This window comes from Psittacula echo, assembly GCF_963264785.1.
Source record: "Psittacula echo genome assembly, chromosome: 9".
Lineage (NCBI taxonomy): Eukaryota > Metazoa > Chordata > Aves > Psittaciformes > Psittacidae > Psittacula > Psittacula echo.
Window position 1 is genome coordinate 17,039,840 of NC_137745.1, and position 19,025 is coordinate 17,058,864.

The 19,025-nt window shown below is 60.6% G+C and overlaps 1 protein-coding gene across 1 annotated transcript; it reads right to left on the reverse strand.

The window, feature by feature from the left end:
* Nucleotides 1-657: 657 nt before the first annotated feature.
* Nucleotides 658-7,769, reverse strand: SLC38A3 (solute carrier family 38 member 3; the record flags this gene model as incomplete). Its single annotated transcript, XM_080625348.1, has 16 exons — nt 658-762; nt 866-969; nt 1,401-1,545; nt 1,905-2,029; nt 2,118-2,218; nt 2,566-2,645; nt 2,778-2,951; nt 3,385-3,443; nt 3,567-3,649; nt 4,474-4,555; nt 4,638-4,730; nt 4,810-4,883; nt 5,363-5,478; nt 5,572-5,656; nt 5,799-5,937; nt 7,709-7,769. The coding sequence occupies 16 exons, from the start codon at nt 7,767-7,769 to the stop codon at nt 658-660; spliced, it is 1,626 nt and encodes a 541-aa protein (XP_080481474.1).
* Nucleotides 7,770-19,025: the final 11,256 nt, after the last annotated feature.

Below are 19,025 nucleotides of genomic sequence, written 5' to 3' on the forward strand. Positions count from 1 at the left end.
CCCATTTGCGGGTACCAGGAGCCAACCGTGTCCCCAGCAGGCTCAAGAGCAGTGGGCCGGTACTGTCAGCCACAGCGGCAGGGCCACACTGCCCACAGGGACCAGGGTATCCCCATTATGCAGGGGGAGTGGGGTGACATCTCCCTGGGGACCGGAAGAGGATCTGTGTCTTGGGTACAGGCTCCAGCCCCCCACAGACACTGTTCATCAGGGCTCTGGATGCTGTCTGGGGGGCCAGGTAAGTTCCCCCTGTCCCCACACCCCTGGCAGTACCTGCTGCTGGCGGCTCTAGGTGCGCAGACCCGAGCTCCACTGGACAGCCAGCTCCTGGTGAGGTAGGGCAGTGTTATTCCCATTTTACAGATGGGGAAACTGAGGTGTGGAGCAGGGAGGGGACCTGCTGGAACAGGGAGGGGGGCACAGCACCTGCCCCAGGCTTGCTGCCACATCTTGAGTATGCTCAAGTATGCTCAAGGTCAGGGGATCCCTGTGCCTGCCATGGCTCATGCCCCCTCACCACCATCACGGGTGATGGGCAGCAATGGCAGAAGGTCCCTGGGGCAGCCCATGGAGCCATGGCACGGGGCTGAGCCCAGGGCTGGCTGTCCCTGGGGCTCCGGTGGGGTGGGAGGGGTTGGTGTGGGCACCCAGTGCTGGCTAGTGGCTGCCACCACTCTTTCCACCTCCCGTAGCCCAGTCAATGATGATGAAGCTCAGGCTCATGATCATGAAGAGCACTCCAAGGAGGGCAAAGCAGGCAGCCTGTGGGGACAGGGAAGCAGTCAGGGACAGTCAGGGTGACAGAGTCCCCAGCACAGGACCCCATGCCTCTCCCCATCCCTGTCCTGTCCCCCCCTATGCTTACCAAGATTTTTGGGGTGGAGCGCAGTGGCTCCTTGTCCTTGGGCATGATGCGGATGTAGAAGATGGCAGGGAAGATGAAGATGAGGCAGGGAGCAGAGGTGGCACCTGGAGCAGACAGGGATGGAGCAGCTCAGCCCTGCCAGCCCAGCTGCCAGGCAGGTCCTCTCCCCCCTGCCAACCCCAGCCCTGGCAAAGCTTTCCAGGAACCCAGGAACGCTGTGTCCTGGCACTGTCCCCACACAGCAAGGGCCTTGGCACCGAGCTGGGTGCTAAGCAGGGGGAGCCTGGATTGGGGGTCCAAGGGGAACACTCAGGGGAAGAGCAAGTGCTCGCCAACAGCGCAGCAAGCAGCCAGCACTGCACCACAGAAACCTGCCTGCTGGGACAGGGATGGGGCTGGGGGACATCCCACATGCCCCTTTGTTCTGGCACGTTGAAAAGGGGAAACCGAGGCACAGGGAGGTCAGGCAAAGCTGAGCACCAGGCAGGGGCTGTTGTGCTGCCCGTAACACCCAGTGCCAAAGGGGGCCACACACCGATCATGCCGAAGATGCCAAGGATGGAGGGAGCAAAGATGACCAAGAGGTTGATGAAGGTCAGCAGTACCACAGCAATGGTGACATGGCGGATCCAGCTGAAGTCCTTCCCTTGGAACAGCATCTGCTGGATGGCCCGGCGCACCTGGAGACAGGGACAGAGGGTCACATTCCATCCTTGTAGCCAGGGCTCATCCCATCCCCTGTCCCTACAATCCTGCTAGTCCCTGTCACTGTTTCCCCTGCTCCAGCCCTGTCTCCACAATCCTGCCAGTCCCCATCACCCTTTCACCTGTCCCAGCTCTGACCTCGATGCCCCACTGCTCCCCATCACCTCTTCCCAGCCCTGTCCCTGACACCCAGCAGGTCCCATTCCCAATCCCTGCAGCCCCACCAATCCCTGTCTCCAGGTCCCAGCCCCATCACTGCCTCAGTTTCCCCTCTCAAAGCCTGGTGTCGAAGCCCTGTGGCAGGCAGGGTTCCAGTGCCCACAGGTCCACTCACAGGGAAGAGGACGATGGGGACGGTCAGGGTGACAGCTGTCAGCACGGCAACCCGCACACACAGGACGAGCACATCAAAAGGGTCCACCTTGTTGTAGGTGTGCAGCAGCTCCGACTCCACCCGGTCTGCGGGGAGCAGCGGATGAGCACCGGCAGCGCCACCAGGCGGTACCGGCATACAGGCAGGACCCCGTCCCCATCCCCAAGTCCTCACCGTAGAACGTGAGGTAGCCAAAGAGCGCAGCCAAGAAGTACATGAGGTACATGACCGCGATGGAGATGTTGGAGATGCACTGCATCTTCTTCTTGGAGGGACTGCAGGAAATAGTGAGCTCAGCACAGCCCCTGCAGCCCATCCCACTGCACAGCACCCACCAGTTCCCCTTCCTGGGCTGTGTGGTTCGTCAGACCACTCACCCATCCATCACCCATCCTGACCCATATCACTCATGTCCCAGGGGTGATATGACCCACCACCAACCAGCCATTCAGCCCGGGTTGCATCATACTTCTCCTGGGACATCTCAGGTCCTATCACCCACCACCCAAGCAGGGTCATATCACCCATCTCCCCATGATGCCCCTGCACAGGTCCCACACCAGATGGCACTGCTTTTGATGAAGCTCATACCCTCCTGTAGGTGCCCCCACCCAGGACTCACTTCTTCAGCTCAGTGTAGATGGGCAAGACCTCAGGGTGGCAGACGAAGGCAAATGCCATGATGGGGATGGTGTACGCTGTCTGCATGAGAGGAGGGCTGCTGAGCACTGAGGTCAAGCTGGTGGGTGCCACCACCACCAGACCACCAGCCTTCGTGGGGTGCAAAGGGTGGGGGCTCACATAGAGCCCCAGGGGTGCATCCCAGGTTCCTACCTGGGAGTTCAGGGTGAAGAAGCTGGGGGTGCAGATGCCCTGCTCAGGGGCCTGGAGGACGGTGTAGCCATTCTGGTAGTCGCTGGTGCTGACAGACGTGGAGTTGATGCTGCCTGTGAGGTTCCCTTCCTGTTCAGGGAGTGGGCAGGGGATCTGGAACTTCTTGTAGATAACCTGGGGTTGGGAGGACAAGGGGATGGTCAGCATCCAGCACCACGGCCCTCCCGGCACCGCATCCAGCAGGAGGGTTCCCCTACAGTGACCCCTCTATGGGGCACCCTTTGCCAGCAGTGCCCCATGGCGATGCTGGTCCCCAGCCTGCACCTGTGAGGGTGGACATTAGGCACAGTGAGGCACGTGGAGGGGCCACATGAACCGTTTCTCCCCAAGCACCCTCTTCTGTCCCCTTTCCACAGCATTTGGCTCCTTCAGCCAAAAATAACCCAGCAGCATGACAGCACCACCACCACATCTCCACAGCCCGGAGCACCCAATGTCCCCACTGTCACCACGGCATGCTGCCTGGCCACATGGCAGCAGAGCCATGCACCCCAGCACAAGGGTGCTCAGCATCTGGAGCCACCAGCATCTGCCAGCAGGTGCTCACCGAGATGAGGAAGAACACCATGCAGCTGAGCGAGAAGCCGCTGGCGTAGCCGAGGTAACCTGGGAAGGGAGAAGAGCAGCCAGTGGGTATGGGTAGGACTCATCACCCCAGGCTGGCACTGTCACCCCATCGGAGCACCGAGGTGCCAGACGCTAGTGTTGCAGGGAGCATCACCGACTTACCCAGCTGCTTCATGAGGGCCAGGGGCAGGATAATGGTGAGGGAAACCAGGATCACCAGATAGTTCCCATTCATGTACCAGTCCCTGGAAGCAGAGGGCCTGCTCACTGCCGCACTCTGCCGGGGCACGTGAAGCACAGGCAGACATAGAGGGGGGCTGTCTGCCACACGTGGGGACACTTGAGCTGGCAGCCCAGGGACACTGGCACCCCTTGAGGGATCCACTAGCATCCCTGCTGTGCAAGCATCCCCAGGGACCCCTGAGATGGCATCCCTGGGGCCTCTGAGGCCAGCGTTCCTGGGGACTCTAGAGCTGCGGTCCTGCCTACCCGCAAAGTGGTGCATCCCGAAGGGCTAGAGCTGCTGCGGATAGGCTGAGAACTGCTGTTCTCAGCACATGTTTTCCCATGTGCAGCCCAGGGCACCAGCATCTGCAAGGGGGGCTCAGCCAAGTCCTCAACACTGTGGGCACAACCCCTGCCTGGCCCTCGTCAAGCACCCCAGAGCAGCCAGGATCAAGCGTGGCTGACATGCCCAGTCCTGGACTGGTGGAGGTCTCCGTGGCAGCTCTACCCAGCATCTGCCCAGCTCTCACCTCCCATGCTGCCAGATGGGGATGTAGGCTTGGGGTGAGGGGACTCATTCCCAACCAAGACCTCCCACTCCCCACCCCACAGCAGCCCCGGGTTCTGCTCAAGGAGGAAAGCCTGATCCCAAGGGGATGTGAGGAGCAGGGATTGGAAGTTCAGCTCAGTTTAATCCCACCCAAGGGCTTATTCATCACTGACGGTTATCAAAAATAGTAGTGGCTTAATGTCAGTAAATCCCTGCCACGGGCTGCACAGCTGGAGCTGAAGACCCAGTGCCTGCCTGGGGAAGGCACAGGCAGCACAGGCAGGAGGTGCTTACGTGGTCTTCTCCTCCAGGTTGAGGAAGGTCTGGATGACAAGAGGCACTTCGGATTTGACGATGTACAGGTAGCTGGACATGGCTGCAGGGCAGAGCGAGGTCATGCTGCACCAGTGTGCTCCAGTGCCAATCCCTGCTCCCAGCCCTGGCAGCCCCATCCTCACCTCCAATGTTCTGCAGTGTGATGGCGACGGCCGCAGCCAGTTTCCCTGGTGTGCCAAAGGCTCGGTATCCCAGCTGCTCATAGGCACGGATGCCTGCAGGATGGGGAGAGGTGCCGGGTGAGGGTCAGGAAGGGACCCCCTGGCACAGCTGCCCCATGGACCTGACACTCACCCACAATGCCTGAGGACTTGAGCAGCAGGTGGATGGAGTAGCTGGAGAGCAGAGCCACTGCTGTCAGGAGGAAGCTGTGGGAGGACAGTGCCATCACCAGTGGGTCACAGCACAGGGCTTGGGCAGAGCCATGGAGTAAACCCCGCATGGGAGCTCTGCCGCCCTGGCAGGCCACCCAGCCCCTCGCCTTGGCACTGGCTGGGTGCTCACAGGGTGGATGATCCACAGAGTGCTCACAGCCCCATCCCCAGCCCTGTGAGTGCCTGTCCCCATGCCCAAAAGGAGCCAGCACACATATACTTTGGGACAAATGGGGAAATCTGGTCCTGTATTAAGGGAGTCAAGCCTCCATCATCAACTTCCTCCACCCCAGCGGGGCACAGCACCCAGCAGGGGCAGACAGGCTCATGCCAGGGATGGGCATTGCTCAGGCAGCAGGACGTTGGTTCCTGCATCACCCCACACCTTTCTCACCTGCATCCTTGGCACCCACTGAGGAAGAGCCCCCCACACCCAGATCCTCCCCAAGCCCCCACAGGTGCACAGCACTCACAGGAAGAGGATGATGCCGGTGTTGGCCATGGCATATGCCAGTCCCAGGATGCCGCTGCCCATGATGGCGTTGCTCAGGTTGAAGACAGACATCCCAAAAGACGTCTTCCCTTCGAACTGTGCACATAAGCCAATAAGGAGGGGACAAAATAGTCACACCGGGAGCTACCCCTATCCCACCACTACCATGGTGCCTGTGCCAATACTTACATCAGTGAAGTGCGTCTGCTTCTTCTCAGCACCGTGGGGCAGGAACTCCTCCATCTCTGCTGTGACAGTCTGGTTCTCCTCAAACCTGACCGCCAGAGAGAGCAGGATGAGGCCGAAGAGAGCTGGGGCCACCATGTCCCACCCAAAGCCTGGGCAGTGCCAGCTGGCATTGCAAGGGCAGGGAGCAACCCAACCTCTGGCACCCCAACTTGTCCCAGGGCCCCTACCTGTCACCCGCCAGCGAGGCCATGGTGGAGGTGGTGAGCACGGCTGTGTGCTTCCCGTTGGGCACCAGCTCCACCATCTCGGCCTGGAGAGGCACGTCCGTGGCATCCATGGCAGAGAGATGGCTGGGCTCACTGTGTTCTCTCCTTGGGCTCTGCAAGAGTGGGACAAGAGGGATCCAGATCTAAGAAGGAGCACTGGAGGGGCTGATCTGAGGTCCCACAAGTCCTGCATCCACAGGGGATGCTGGTGTTGGGCTCAGCATCAGCGCTGGTGGCACTGCAGGGACAGGCACTGGGATGACAAGGCTACCCAGTCAGACAGCACCATGGCTGGGCTTCTGCCCTCTGCTCGCTCAGCACACGTCACCCACAGAGCTCACCCCCTCTCCAACAGTCCCACAAGGGCACCCCGGTGCGTCCACCCCCCCCACCCAGCCATCCTGCAGCCCACCCACAGGGACATTCTGCTCCCTTTCCCGTAGCCAGCCCAGCCCAGAGCCTCCATTCACAGTGCCTGCCCATCTCCATCCCCTGCCTGCAGCACTCAGCTCAGTGCCTCAGTTTACCCTTCTGCAGATGGGCGCCAACAGGCGAGCAAGGGCGTTTTGGGGGGCAGATGGGGATGGAGAGTGGAACTCAGGGACACCCCAGCCACCGTCCTTACATGAAGCCTGTGGCACTGCCGTGAAGGTCTCACCAGTGTCCCACCACCCTGGCTGGTGCGGCTGGGCTGCCAAGATAGGGGCTCAGGGGCATGTCAGGGCTGGACAAACGGAGCAGGAAAGAGTGTGGGGCTGTGAGACAGCTCCTTGGCAGGAGAAGGAGGCCGGGCTGCCGAGAGCAGGACGCCTTGGCACGCCACACAAAGCTGCCTCTGTGTGAGCCCTGGCCCTCCACGCCCCACTAGGAAACGGCACAGGGTGGCTTTCTGGGGCAGGCTGGCAGCAGGAGCAGGGTCCCCGCCACCCCCCACCGGCTTGAGGAGCTGGGGTTCTGTCTTGCATGCTGGGGAGGCGCCACTTTGAGGTCATGTCTGGCCAAGGATTGATGCCACCTATCCAAGGTGAGGGCTGGCTGGGATGCAGTGTGGACCCCAACTCCTGGAGGATGCTGCTGCCCTGTCGCCTCAGTGGCTGGGGTCTCCATGGGGTGAGCAGATGGGGACGTGCCTGTCTTTACACTCCCAGGGGATTGGTGGGCCTGGGACAAAATGTGCTCTCCCGTGGCACTGCTGCGGCAGGGAGACTCCAGGGACAGCAGTTCCCCCGTCACGCAGAGGAAGAATGTGACAGCAGGGTGTGGGTGCCAGCACCTCCGGGCTCCAGAGCTGCTGCCCTGCCTGTTCCTGCCTACCCAGGCCACCAAGCAGACCTGGCAGGGTCATTCCAGGCCACACGCCGGATGCTGGCCCTGCTGGAGGGCTGAGCCCCTAAAGCTGGCCTGGGATGAGGGGCACACGGTCAGGCCATCCTGCCTGAGGCATCCAGCCTGGTGGGGAAACAGAGGCAGGGCACAGGCCAGTGGGGACCAGAGCAGGGAGGCTCAGCTCTACAGGGGAAGACAAGGAAACACAGGGCAGGCACTGGGATGATTTATCCCCTCTGCTAGGCCTCTGCTTGGGCCGGATCCAGGCACGAACAAGGCTGCCAGCACGTCTAAACGCCGCCGTTAACTCTGCGCCTTCCCACTGCCGCGAGCAGGCACGGCCGAACCAGCCACTCCCGGTGCCGTGCTTGAGGGGGGCCGCCGGATCCCCAGTGCTCCATCACTTCCACGACCCCCCCCCCGTGCCGCACGCAGGGCTCTGCTGCGTCTCCCCCGCGGGCGCCGGGCAGGCTGAGCGCTCTCCTCTGCAGCCCCTTTCTTCTCCCAGGTTATAATTACACCTCGCCGGGCGGCTCAGGAAATACCAGCTTCTTCCCCTGAGCGCTTCTCGGAATAGCAAGCGGCACGGCCGGGCTCATTCTGCATGCACCGCGCTTAGCGCTGCCACCCAGACGTTTCCTCCCGCTCGGCAGTGCTGGCACAGCCCCGGCACCGCTCGCTGTCACCTCCATGACCAGCCCTGGCCTTTGCTCCTCGGCCACGGTTTCTCCCGTCATCAGCGGCCGATGAAGGTGGGAAGATGAAAGGGGAGTAACAGGAGACGCTTCGATCGGGCAGAGCGTGCCCTACCTGACGCTGTTTGCCTTGTGATAAGGTGGGCAGAACAGCAAATACGTGGAGCAGTGGATGGCCCTGGGCGGTGCAGTGGATCCCCAGGGCAGAGAACTCACCCCTTTCCCTGTATACCCAATTCCCCTCTGCTCTGGGAATACAGCATCTCCCCAGGGATCTCTTCCCACGGCGTGCCAGCCCTGAGTGCCCCAGCCCACCGCAGGCCTGCCATACCACCACACAGATGGGATGCTGCCGTCCTCGCTGGACCCTTGGCCAGCCCACTCCTGACCACCACAGATAGCCCACGCTGATGGCATGGGCACAGACATGTGCATGTGCACAGAACCCCTCCACTGTGGCACCCAGGGCCATGTCCCTGGGGGTGCTGAGCCAGCTACACTGCTTTCCTGACAGCTCCGGGTGACAGGACAGTGGCAGCCTCGCTGCTGTCAGAACTCCCACGTCTCTCTACCCATGCCAGGCTCTCCTGTGGGCTGCTCCTGCCGTCCCACTGTTCAGTGACACAGGGGACACCACCCATCCACCAACCTCCCGTCACGGCAGGCATCCCGAGCCGGGCCCCGGTGACGTCCCGCACCCCCCCGCGGGGAACGCCGAGCCGTATGCGTGGGGCAGCACGTACCCTCCGGCCAGCCACGTCTGCGCCGGGGGGAGGCTGCGTTTGGTCTCGCATGCCGTGCCCTGGCCAGCGCAGATGTCTGTCCCCCCTTGCCGGGATGGGGACACGTGTGTGGGGTGGCAAGGCTCCTGAATTCCTGCCTGGCAGGCAGTAGCCCTGGGCTTATGCCAGTCCCCTGCCAGCCCTCCTAGGTGGCTGGGGCAGCATGGTGGGGGATCCGGTCCTGGGGAGTACTGCATCCCTCTGCCTGACACCTCGTTCTACCCAGACTTCATTTAAAAGGTAGAAAATCCCAGCTGGGAGCAAGGCACAGCCAGGAGCAGGGGGAGCTGTGTCGGCAATGCCAGCAGAACATGCCAGAGGGAGGGGGTCCCTTGCACCCTGCAGCATGGTGAAGAGGACACATCAGCCCGGGAAAGCCCGGCTCTCACACTGCACTGGTTATCCCAGTCAGTCCTCAGTATGGCACAGTCCCATCAGAGCACACTGTGCCGGTGGAAGTACGGCACACATGAGGACTGGCAGCCACTGCCTGCCAGCCATGCCTGCACCACATGGTGCCAGCCCTGGGGTGTGATGACCCATCATGTCCCTGCAGCCTGTGACACTCATCCATGGGCACCTGCTGCTCTCACCTGTGGGAACGAAGGTTCCAGATCTCTCTGACAGCATGTGGGTGCTCCCCAAGGCTGGGAACCCCCACAGGGCAGAGATGCCCTCCCCATCTCCTCTCCCTCTGCAGATGAATCCTAGCTAATCCACCCAGCTGGACCATGGGACTATTCCTGGTGGTAATCCGGCTTTAGCACCAAGCCTGCTGCTGCTGCCGCCTGCGTGCTCACAGACAGGTACCCCACTGAGTACTCACCAGTGTGTGCCAGGGGGCCATCAGCAAGGCCCCCCCACCCATGCCTGCCTGCCCAAGTGCCTGTTCAGGTTTCAGTGCATCCGGGCACACAGAGGTCTCATGTTCCCTGGGGCTGTGATGGTGACAGAGCCCTTCCACAGAGATGGGCAGCATGGGCAAGTGGGCAGGGGTGCCAGTGTGTTCCTCCACTGCCACCAGCACCCAGCCCTGGGATTACCCCTGGCACTGCTGCTCAGCATGGGGTGACTCCCAGCCTAGGGTCAGTGATCAGTCCCCTGGACTGCTATTGGAGATGGGATGACCCCTATCTTGAGGTCCTTAAACAGCCCCCTAAACTGCTGCTGGGCACGAAGTGACCCCAGCCTCGTGTCCCTCATCAGCCACCTGCACTGCTGTGGACACAGGGGTGTGCAAGCAGAGCTGGAACAACAGCTCAAACCTCAGCAGTCCCTGGGCATCACCTCTGCAGGGACGCTGGCCTCAGCAGGGCAGCCACACACAGTGGGGACCCCCCTCACCTCCCCTTGCCCCTCAATAGAGAAGCCCCAGGGGGTGGCCCTGGGAGGCTGGGTGCTGAGAGCAGAGTCAGCTGGACGCTGCAGGAGTAGAGCCTGCCCTTCCCCCCAAGCACACACAGACGTGGCTTTCCCCCTGACCTGTCTTCCTAAAATTAGCACCCCAACCCTGTTTTTAAACCTACGCCACTTCTCCCCTCCACCTCCCATCTAAGCAAAGGCAGTGCCACCATCCCACCTCCCCCTGCAGCAGCGAGCACCCAGAAAGGCAAATCCAGCTGCCCAGGGCCACAGATGGGCACCTCACCTTTGGGGTGAAGGTTCTGGAGTGCACCCCCATGCAAGAGAACATCAGCAGTTGTGTGGAGGGATGATTGGAGGCAACCTGCCCAGTGCACAGCTGGAGAGCCTCTCTGGGTAGCCCCACTGTAGACCCTCCCCAAAGAAACCTGCTGGAGACCCCCTTGAGATAACCCACCAGAGACCTTCACTGCATTGCCCCATCAGACAGCCATGCCAGTCAGCCCCACTGGTGGTCCCACCATGAGCTGGGCAGTGTGGCACCACTCCTGAGCTCATCTAGCCTTTGGGTGGCCTGGGCTTTCAGCCCCAGATTCCACACCATGGCTCAGCCTCTGGCCAGGTGATGCCACCAGGCTCTGGCCAGGGCAGAACTGGCAGTGGCAAGAAGGAGCAAGTGGCTCTTGAAGCCACTGTCCTGGCTAGCAGAGCCACGGTGGCACCAGCACCTGCCCTGGCAGCTCCAGGCTGTCCCCTCTGCACCATGTGGGAAGCAGTGCCCACCTGGGGTCTTTCCTTGAAGAGCACAAGCAGCACCCACATCCTCAGGGATGGCTCTGCCCATGCTTGTGGACTTGCCCACAGGCAGAGCGTGCCAGTGGCTGGGCTGTTTCTTGGCCACCAGCCCCAACAATGGACGTGCTACAACCTGGGATACGCCAGGGAGGGGAAAGGCATCACAGGAAAGGGGGTGACAGAGCCAAACATCAGGGAGCAGCTCAGCCACAGCAATCCCCTGCCAGCCAGACACCCCAAGATGGGGCCACAGGAAGAACGAGGGGCTGCAGCACAGCTACCAACCACCACCATCACCCTAGGTCCTCCCACATCCAAGCACCAGTACCAAGGTGATCTGGGAAGAGAGGTGGGGAAACTGAGGCCAGGTGAGGGCAACCAAGGCCAGGCGAGGGGAGCTGTGCCCAGCACTGGGACAGCCCAAGCTGCTGCTGACGCAACCCAGCATGGAGGGAAGGGGTTGAGCCTCAGTGGGACAAGGTCAGGCAGCAGAGGTGGCCAGCCATGTGGGAACAAGGATGGCAACAGGGCTGACAAAACACAAGGCCCCTGGCACCCAGCATGGCTCTAGGAGATGCTGGTGAGATGGAAGCTCGATCCCAAAGCCTCTCAGATGGCTCGTGGCTAGATATTTGATTTTGCTTTCAGATTGAAGCCAACGCACTGCCTGTCAGAAGCTCAGGCCACCTCAGAAGGATGGTGACACTGATGGTGACACTGATGGTGGCAAAGCAGGGACTGACAGGCAGGTAACACCTGGAAAAATATTGGGTTTTCTATCACACTTCTGGAGATGCATTTCGCCTGGGAAGCAAGATGCTTTCTTGGAGTTCCCAATCCCTAAAAAACACCCGGCTTTGGCAGGATGACACTGAGGGGATGATGGCAAAAAGTCCAAGCAGGCAGCAGTGGGGACACCAGGAGGTACCAGCCTCAGCCACAGCTGTGTCCCTGCCACCCCGGCACAGCACCCATCCCAACCAGGGGCCACAGCCTGCCCAAGCCCCATGAGACTACCAGTGCCCACAGCCCTGCCAGTCTTGCCATGGGGCCACCCTACCAGCCTGACATCTGCTCCTTGGCTCAGGGAGAGCAGGACAAGGCTGCCTGTCCCCCCGCTGGCATGGGAGACCCAGCCAGCCGCAAACCTGCGTCAGCAGCCAGGTTAGCGTGTGGTGGTCGAGACCCAGGCAGTGAGGAGGAATGAGGACATGGGGGCCTCGTCCTGTCCCCAACCCGCCTGTGTTTTCTCAAGGGCTGCGTGTCCTAAGGAGCCCGTGGGATCCCGCTCCGTCCCCCCGTCTCCATGCGCCAAGGAAAATAGGCTCTGCCGGTGCCTGTTTGTTTGCCGTGGCTGCGGCCCTGGCGTGTGATTACAGCTGCAGCGCGGCCGGGCGCTGTGGGGCTCTGTGCCTCCGCCAGGCTCCCCCGTGGTGCTGGCACCCCACATTCGTCCCCGGGGGGCCGGGGTGTTCCACTACCCCCAACATTCCTGGCCATCGGAGTCAGGGCACTTCAGCACTCGATCCCCGGGCACAGGGCAGTGTCGCGGGGATGGAGGGCTTTTTCTGGGGTTCCCCCACGAAGCCAGGGAATGAACATGTGCTGGTGGCCGGCAGCAGGGACCAAGCAGGTCTAACGGCTCAACTTGGGCCTGATCCAAACACCAGTGGAAAATTCCCTGTCTGCTCCGTGGCAGCTTGGTGCAGCCATGCCCTCCGCTGCCAGCCGGGCTCTGCCTCTCTCCATCCTACCTGCCGGGAGCTCACCCTTGCCACCGCACAGCCAGCTCCGGCATGGGGATCCTGAGGCCAACAGCCATACGGCGTGCCTCAGTTTCCCCTTGGAGAAAGTTTCTCTCCAGCAGGACTTTTCCAAGCCGCTCCAGCAGAGCGGGACACAGTGCTGACTGGCGTGGGACACGCGTGGCTGGTGGGAACGTGATGTGCCTCCTGGCTTTCTATACGGCTGTCCCGACTCTATAAATACCCGGTCTGGGAAGCACGGCACGCACGGCCCCGCCAAGCCCCAGCAGCTCCCGAGGCAGCCGACATCACTCTGCTCTCCCTGCCCGTGCCCCTGCTCCTCAGCCCGGCACCCTGACATCCGATCCCGTCCGCCACCGCTCCCAGCCATCAGAAACACACGTTATTCCCAAGGGCGATTAAAAATTAAAACAGGGGGGAAAAAATGAGGAAAGAAGGGGGTATTTGGGGGCTGGTGGTATTATTAGTATCAGCAAAGAAGGCGGCGATGCTGAAACCCCCCCGGCACGACGCTGGGGGCAAGAGCTGTGCCTGGGCGTTAAGTGCAAAGGTAGCGAGTTAGAGCTCTGCCTTCCCTCTGCCCTCGCAGAATTTGTTACCCACTCGCGGGAGAGTTTCAGCTCCTGGAGAGAGAAGTGGCAGGAGAAAAGCAAAGCAAAAAGCCCCGAGCACTGCAACCTGCCAGCGCTGCCGGAGCCCGGAGCCTTCCCCAGCAGGGAAGGACCCGTCTGGCTCCGGGACAGAGAGGAGCAGAGGGTTGCGCGGAGCGCCAGGCTGCGGGAGGAGAGCTGGATAAGGCAGGGGGCGAAGGGAGATGGGGGGGGGGGGGGTAGGATGAGGTGCGGGGGGAAAAGGCAAAAAGCACGGGAGTGAGGGCAGCTGGGGAGAATGGGATGGGACTCACCTGCCCCCCTCTCCGGTGGTGCCTCTGCTGCAGGCTGGGGCGAGTAGCCCCCGGTATTCGGCCCCGCGGTACCGCAGATTAGAGACTATCCTGCAGCCGTAATCCCGGCGGAGCCGCAGATTAAACCGGAGCCGGGACCGCCCCCAGCGCGGAGGCTCCCAATCTCCGCTCCGCCGGGCAGTGTCAGGGGCAGAGCCTGGGAGGGACGGACCGCGGGGCGGGGCTGAGCCCGGCACTGGCTGCCCACGGGCTCAGCCTCGCCCACCGCCCCGTCGGCTATCACCGCCCCTCCAGGCACTGGTGTCTCACCAGGCATGGCTACGCACCGGGCATTACTCCCACCGTGCACCAGTCCCACTGGGAATCACAGTGCAGTAGCCATCAGTGTCTCACTGGGCATTGGTACCCAGCTGAGCATCCCCAGCCCACCGGATACTGGTGCCTCACCAGGCATTGCCACCCCATTGGGCATCACCACACCACAAGGTATTGACACCCCACCAGGAATCATCATCCACAGCACTGGGGACTGCTGCCAGAGGCCAGCAGCCAGCTCTCAAAGCAACAAGACTGTAGCAGTTGCTCTAATCTAACCTGAAAAGGTAAATGCAGCACATACTGAGTGCGGTTGCCGAGTTTTCTCCCATCTTAGGTATCGACAGAGTCACTCGGCAGCTAGGGAAGGTTCTCACCAGCACAACCCACAGCCAGATTCTCTCCCTGGCCCGGGAAGGTCAAGTTGCTCCCATGTTAAGCCGATCCAGCTGACTGCCCTGCTCAGGGCACCTGCTCTCCTGCACTGTCCGCTACAGGATCTCAGAACCCTGGGAGCAGTCAGTCTATGTGGAATCACTCCAATGTGACCTAGAGTAGGGAGCACAATCCAGTCTCCTCCTTCAGTCTCCATCAGACCTCCCCACCTGAGTTGAAACACTTCTTTTTTCACAGAGGCACAATTTTTGGATCTATCCACAGGAACATGCCCCAGAGAGAAAATTTCTTCTCCCAAGAGCATCCCTTGTACTGCAGGGAAAGTCAGAAGCTCCTGACCAGCCATCAGCTGGGTCCCCACACATTCCTTGCCTCTTTCTGAGGACTGTCACCACCAACCACCTCCTGTTCCTCTGCCCTGCCTGGCTTTCACTTCACTTGAAAACCTTTGGGGTCTACACTGCAGAGAGGCTGGGGTTTGATGCTTCCACTTCCGTGCAGAGCAATGAACCCCGTACCATGGCTGCACACTGGCTCTGCACATTGCTGGGAGGCTTTATTTGTGTTATGCATATCTTCCATAAATCCTTGCGAAGCCTTGGGAGGCCTGGGATGGAAATGACTCCGGCAGCCGGCAGTGAGCATTGCCATCAGGCTGGCAGGAGTAAAACCTCCCTTCGCACCGCCAGCAGCCTCAGAACCTCGCACCCAACCATGGCGGGGTGTTAAATACTCAGACAGCTCTGCCCTCCCGGCAGTCCCGCAGCTCCTGTGACCGCCACTCGCCTGTGGCTGGAAACATCCATTAACTAATTTCTAATAACAGCAGCGTGCGTAAGTGCTGAACCAGCACTGGCTGGCATGACGGGGGACCGGAGGCAGCCAGTTCCACAGGCATGGCTGGGTTCAAGCCATTCACTTAACCCTTCCCCTGCTCTGATGCAGGCAGCACCTGCCACGTGGCACCGGTGCGGAGACATCCTGACATCCTGGGGATGGGTGGCAACATGCCTCATTAGGGTTGTAAAAGGAGGCCAAGAGCTGCCGCCCTGTAAGCAAACATGGCACAGGAGGCTGGGGACAGGAATGGGCAGAACGGCTCCATGGCATGGGGTGCAGTCCTCGCTGATGGGGTGGTCATGATGGGGGTCAGGGAGAGGGCAGCAATTCAGAGCCTGTTTGCTCCTTCCCAGCCTCCACATGCTACCATGCTCCTCCTCCTGCTGGCACAAATGAAGCCATGCCCCCTTTTTATCATCCCTGCTCTTGTCCAGTGTGTGACACCCCTCTCCATTGCTTCCCGCTTTTCAGCTGGGCAGGGGAGATGCTCACACCATCCCCTTCACACCCAGCTGAAGCTTTGTGGAAAATCAAAGCAGTGAGGAGAGGAGGAAGAGAGAGCAAAGATATCCCCAAACCTCTCAGAGCTTGTCCCAGAGACTCCTTGTACCCCGCAAACGGTGGCTCCATCCCCATGCAGCTGGGCTGGCCATACAGCAGGGAGCTGGCTCCCCTCTCCACAACCAGGAGCTGCCTGGGAGAGGGGTAGGATAAGACCATCCCCTTGGCCCCCCAAGTCCCAGGGATGATGGTGTTTCTCCAGGACAGCCTGGGGCAGTTTCGGACACTGCTGGTGTCAGGCCCAGGCTTGGGCTCCACCAGATTGTGAAACTGCAGCCCTGTGGTTTTCTCTGGCCAGCTGGAAAGTTTGATGCCAGATTCCCGGATGTGAGGAGCCTTCAGGGGAGCACTGCTTGGTGGAGTACAGCACGTCCCACTAGCAGTAGTCTGCTTCACGAGTGGTGGGGAGGTGAACACCATGCTGGCAGTGCCATGCCACAGCCCTTGCCCGCAGCCCAGCCAGTGTGGTTTGCCTCTCACCAACCCACAGCCAAAAGATTCACTACTTTTAATCCTTAAGCCACACTCAGAGATCCAATGAGTTAACATGAGCCCATAAAGCTCCTCAGCCTCAAGAGCATCCTGGCACAGGATGAGGCCGGACAGGACCCAGCAGGAAGGAGTGGGTGCCATGCATGGCCGGGACATGCTCTCCTTGTCACGCTTGGTTTCCAGCCTGTGCCTGCTGCCTGCTGAGGCTTGCTGTTCCCAGAGCCGAGATGGGGGATGGCAGGAAGATACGGTGGAGGTAACGGTCAGACCTGCAGCCCAAGCAGCAGATCTGTCGCCCCCGCCACTACTGTGGCCTCTTGAGCAAGAAACCTCTTGGAATTTGTCCTTGCTGGGCACATGCCAGTGGATGCCACTGGCTGCTGGCACCAGCCATCTCACAGGCACAGCCCCAGCACCCAGCAGGGGCTCTGAGACCACTGCATCCTAACCCCATCACCAGAGAGTGAGGCACAAAAGGAGCTGGGAATGCTGGTAACAGGACAGGGATGTCTGCACTGGTGGCATGGGCTTGGGGGGACTCTAGGGTGCGGCCGGAGGCCATGCCCAAGGCAGGACCCCTCCTTCCCCAGTCACCCCCTCCACAGAACCCCCCAGTGCCAGCAGCATTGTCCCTGGTCCCAGAACTGCCGGGGGCAGCTCATGGCCCCTTCATCGCCCTTGACAGCCGCCTTGCTCACAGCACATGCTGTCATGTGGCAGACCACAACAACAACAAGGACTAATTGGTTAATGCGATTTCAAAACATGATTTGCAATTATAACTTGCCAGAGAGCATTCAATGATCCTGCACATCAGGAGAGTGGGTTTTTCTCCTTCATTTGTTCCTGGAACCTCGAAACCAATTAACTTTACAGAAGCCAGAAGCAAAGGGCTGCTCAGCAGACTTGCAGGGTGGGTTATCTCTGTGCTCAATCACTTTTCTGCCAAGCGCCACACTGGGAACCAAGGATCTGAGGACAAGCCCTGGGGTAACCCTGCTCCTTTTCCCCATAGCACTTGGTGTTTGGAGGGGGGTCCTGGGACCCTCAACTCCTGCAGACCCTGCTGTGATGCCAATCCAACATGGGCTCCTCCAGCTTCCAGCCACCAAGCACCAAGGAGCTTGGAAATGCTTGGGAACAGGAGGATGCCCTGAGGCCTAGGAGATGGGGACAAATCGTTCCTTTTGGCATAGGACTGTTTCCTGTCACCTCTGGAGGTGCTGGCAGCAGCCTGCTCATCTTTGCCACCCAGGGCAACCATGTCCCTGCCATTCCCACTGGCAGCACCCACAGCCCCACTGGGCCAGGTTTGCTCCCATGGGCTTGACAAGGGCTTAAATGCCTTTAAGGCAATTAAGCAAGGACATAGCAAGGATTTTACTGCTTTTAAATGCAACTTAAATGCCTTTCAAGACAAACAAGCCCAAGTGGCTGTGATGGTCCTGAAATCTCCGGCACCCACTGCCCTGCTCCCAGCCAGCGCCTCTGAGTCTTCACTGCTTGCCCCAGTGTTCCCAGTTGCTGGGCTGTGCTGCTCCCATGTCCTACTAGAAAGCCAGGTGTGGGGCCGGCAGCTTTTTTTCCCTCAGCAGGCAGAGGTGCTGGGTACCAGCTGCCAAAGGGATGCACTGGCAGCTATTCCTTGGGACAGTGCCAGGGACCCGTTCTGCTGGGGGACCCAGAGACCTGTCAGCCCACAGAGAATGCTCTCATGTTCCCAGGGCCTGAGACTCTGAACACTGAGCTGCCCTCCATCAGCTCCCAAGCCCCAGGGTTCTCCACCACACAGAGAACTCATCATCCCACACTGCAGCTGCCCAGGCTCTCCAAGGATAGGAGGAAGCCCAGGCAGCTCCCAGAGCCCCTGAGGTAGCACAGGCAGTGCAAGACAGCAGGGCTGGGCTGCCCTACACCCCAAAGCCCACCTGGGCCAAGTTCAGATCCAGAACCCCAGCTAAACCTCTCTGAGATGCCAGGTCCAGGGCCAAGCCACAGCTGAGGCAGGTAGTTAATGTTTAGCAGAGCAGGGAAAGGTCTCCATCATGAAGCAGCACTGGGGCATACACAGCACCCAGGGAGGGGGGTCTCTTGTTCAGCCCCAAACTCCCTAGCAAGCTGTCACAAGCATGGAGTTGGCTGGGGTGGCAGATGGCTGGGGAGCTGGGGACTGGAAAGCAGGGGAGCACCAGGGATGCTTTTTGGCCCAGATAACTGTAGCATCCTTGTTTAAAGATATAAATAACTGGGTCAAAAATGGAGATATAGCCACAGCCGTGTCCCTCCTTTCCCTGGGGGCAGTGATTGGTTCGGGGCTGACAGAGGAGCAGATAGGGCTCATGCAGCCAAGGCAAAACTGTGGTTGGCTCCAGCTCCCCACATAAGGCACCAGCAGGGCTGTGCTGGGCTCCCACCCCTGCTGGGGTGACTGGCAGCCTCAGGACCAGCCTGCGGCACACAGTCCTGCCTGCCACGAGGAGGAGAAGGGATAAAGGCTCTTTCATGGCCCGCCAGTGAAAGGGATTCAGAGGGAGAAGCACAAAAGGACATGCCAGTGCTCAGGACTGAGGCTGCCATGTCCCTAGCACCAGGGACTTCAAGCTGTGGAAGCTGTGGGACTTGCGGGGAGGCCACTTCAACCAGGGGCAGCTGGGGAGCGTTGGGTGGTCCTGGTCCCCACTAGCATCACCCAGCCTTGTGCTTGGGTGGGCTGAGGTTGGCACTGTTTCAGGCTGAGCAGTGCCTGCATGGTGGCCACCTCCATGGTTGGGAAAGCCCTGGAGCGGCTGCCCCTCTCCCTCCCCTCCAAGCTGGCCAACAATTGGCTGTGCTGGGGACACCGGCCTTGATCCGTATGGCTGGCCTTCCCCATGGCCAAGCAAACAGAGGAAAACAGCCCCAGCCAGCCCCTGCCACCGCCGGCACACAGCCAGGCATGCGGAAGCTCTCAGCTT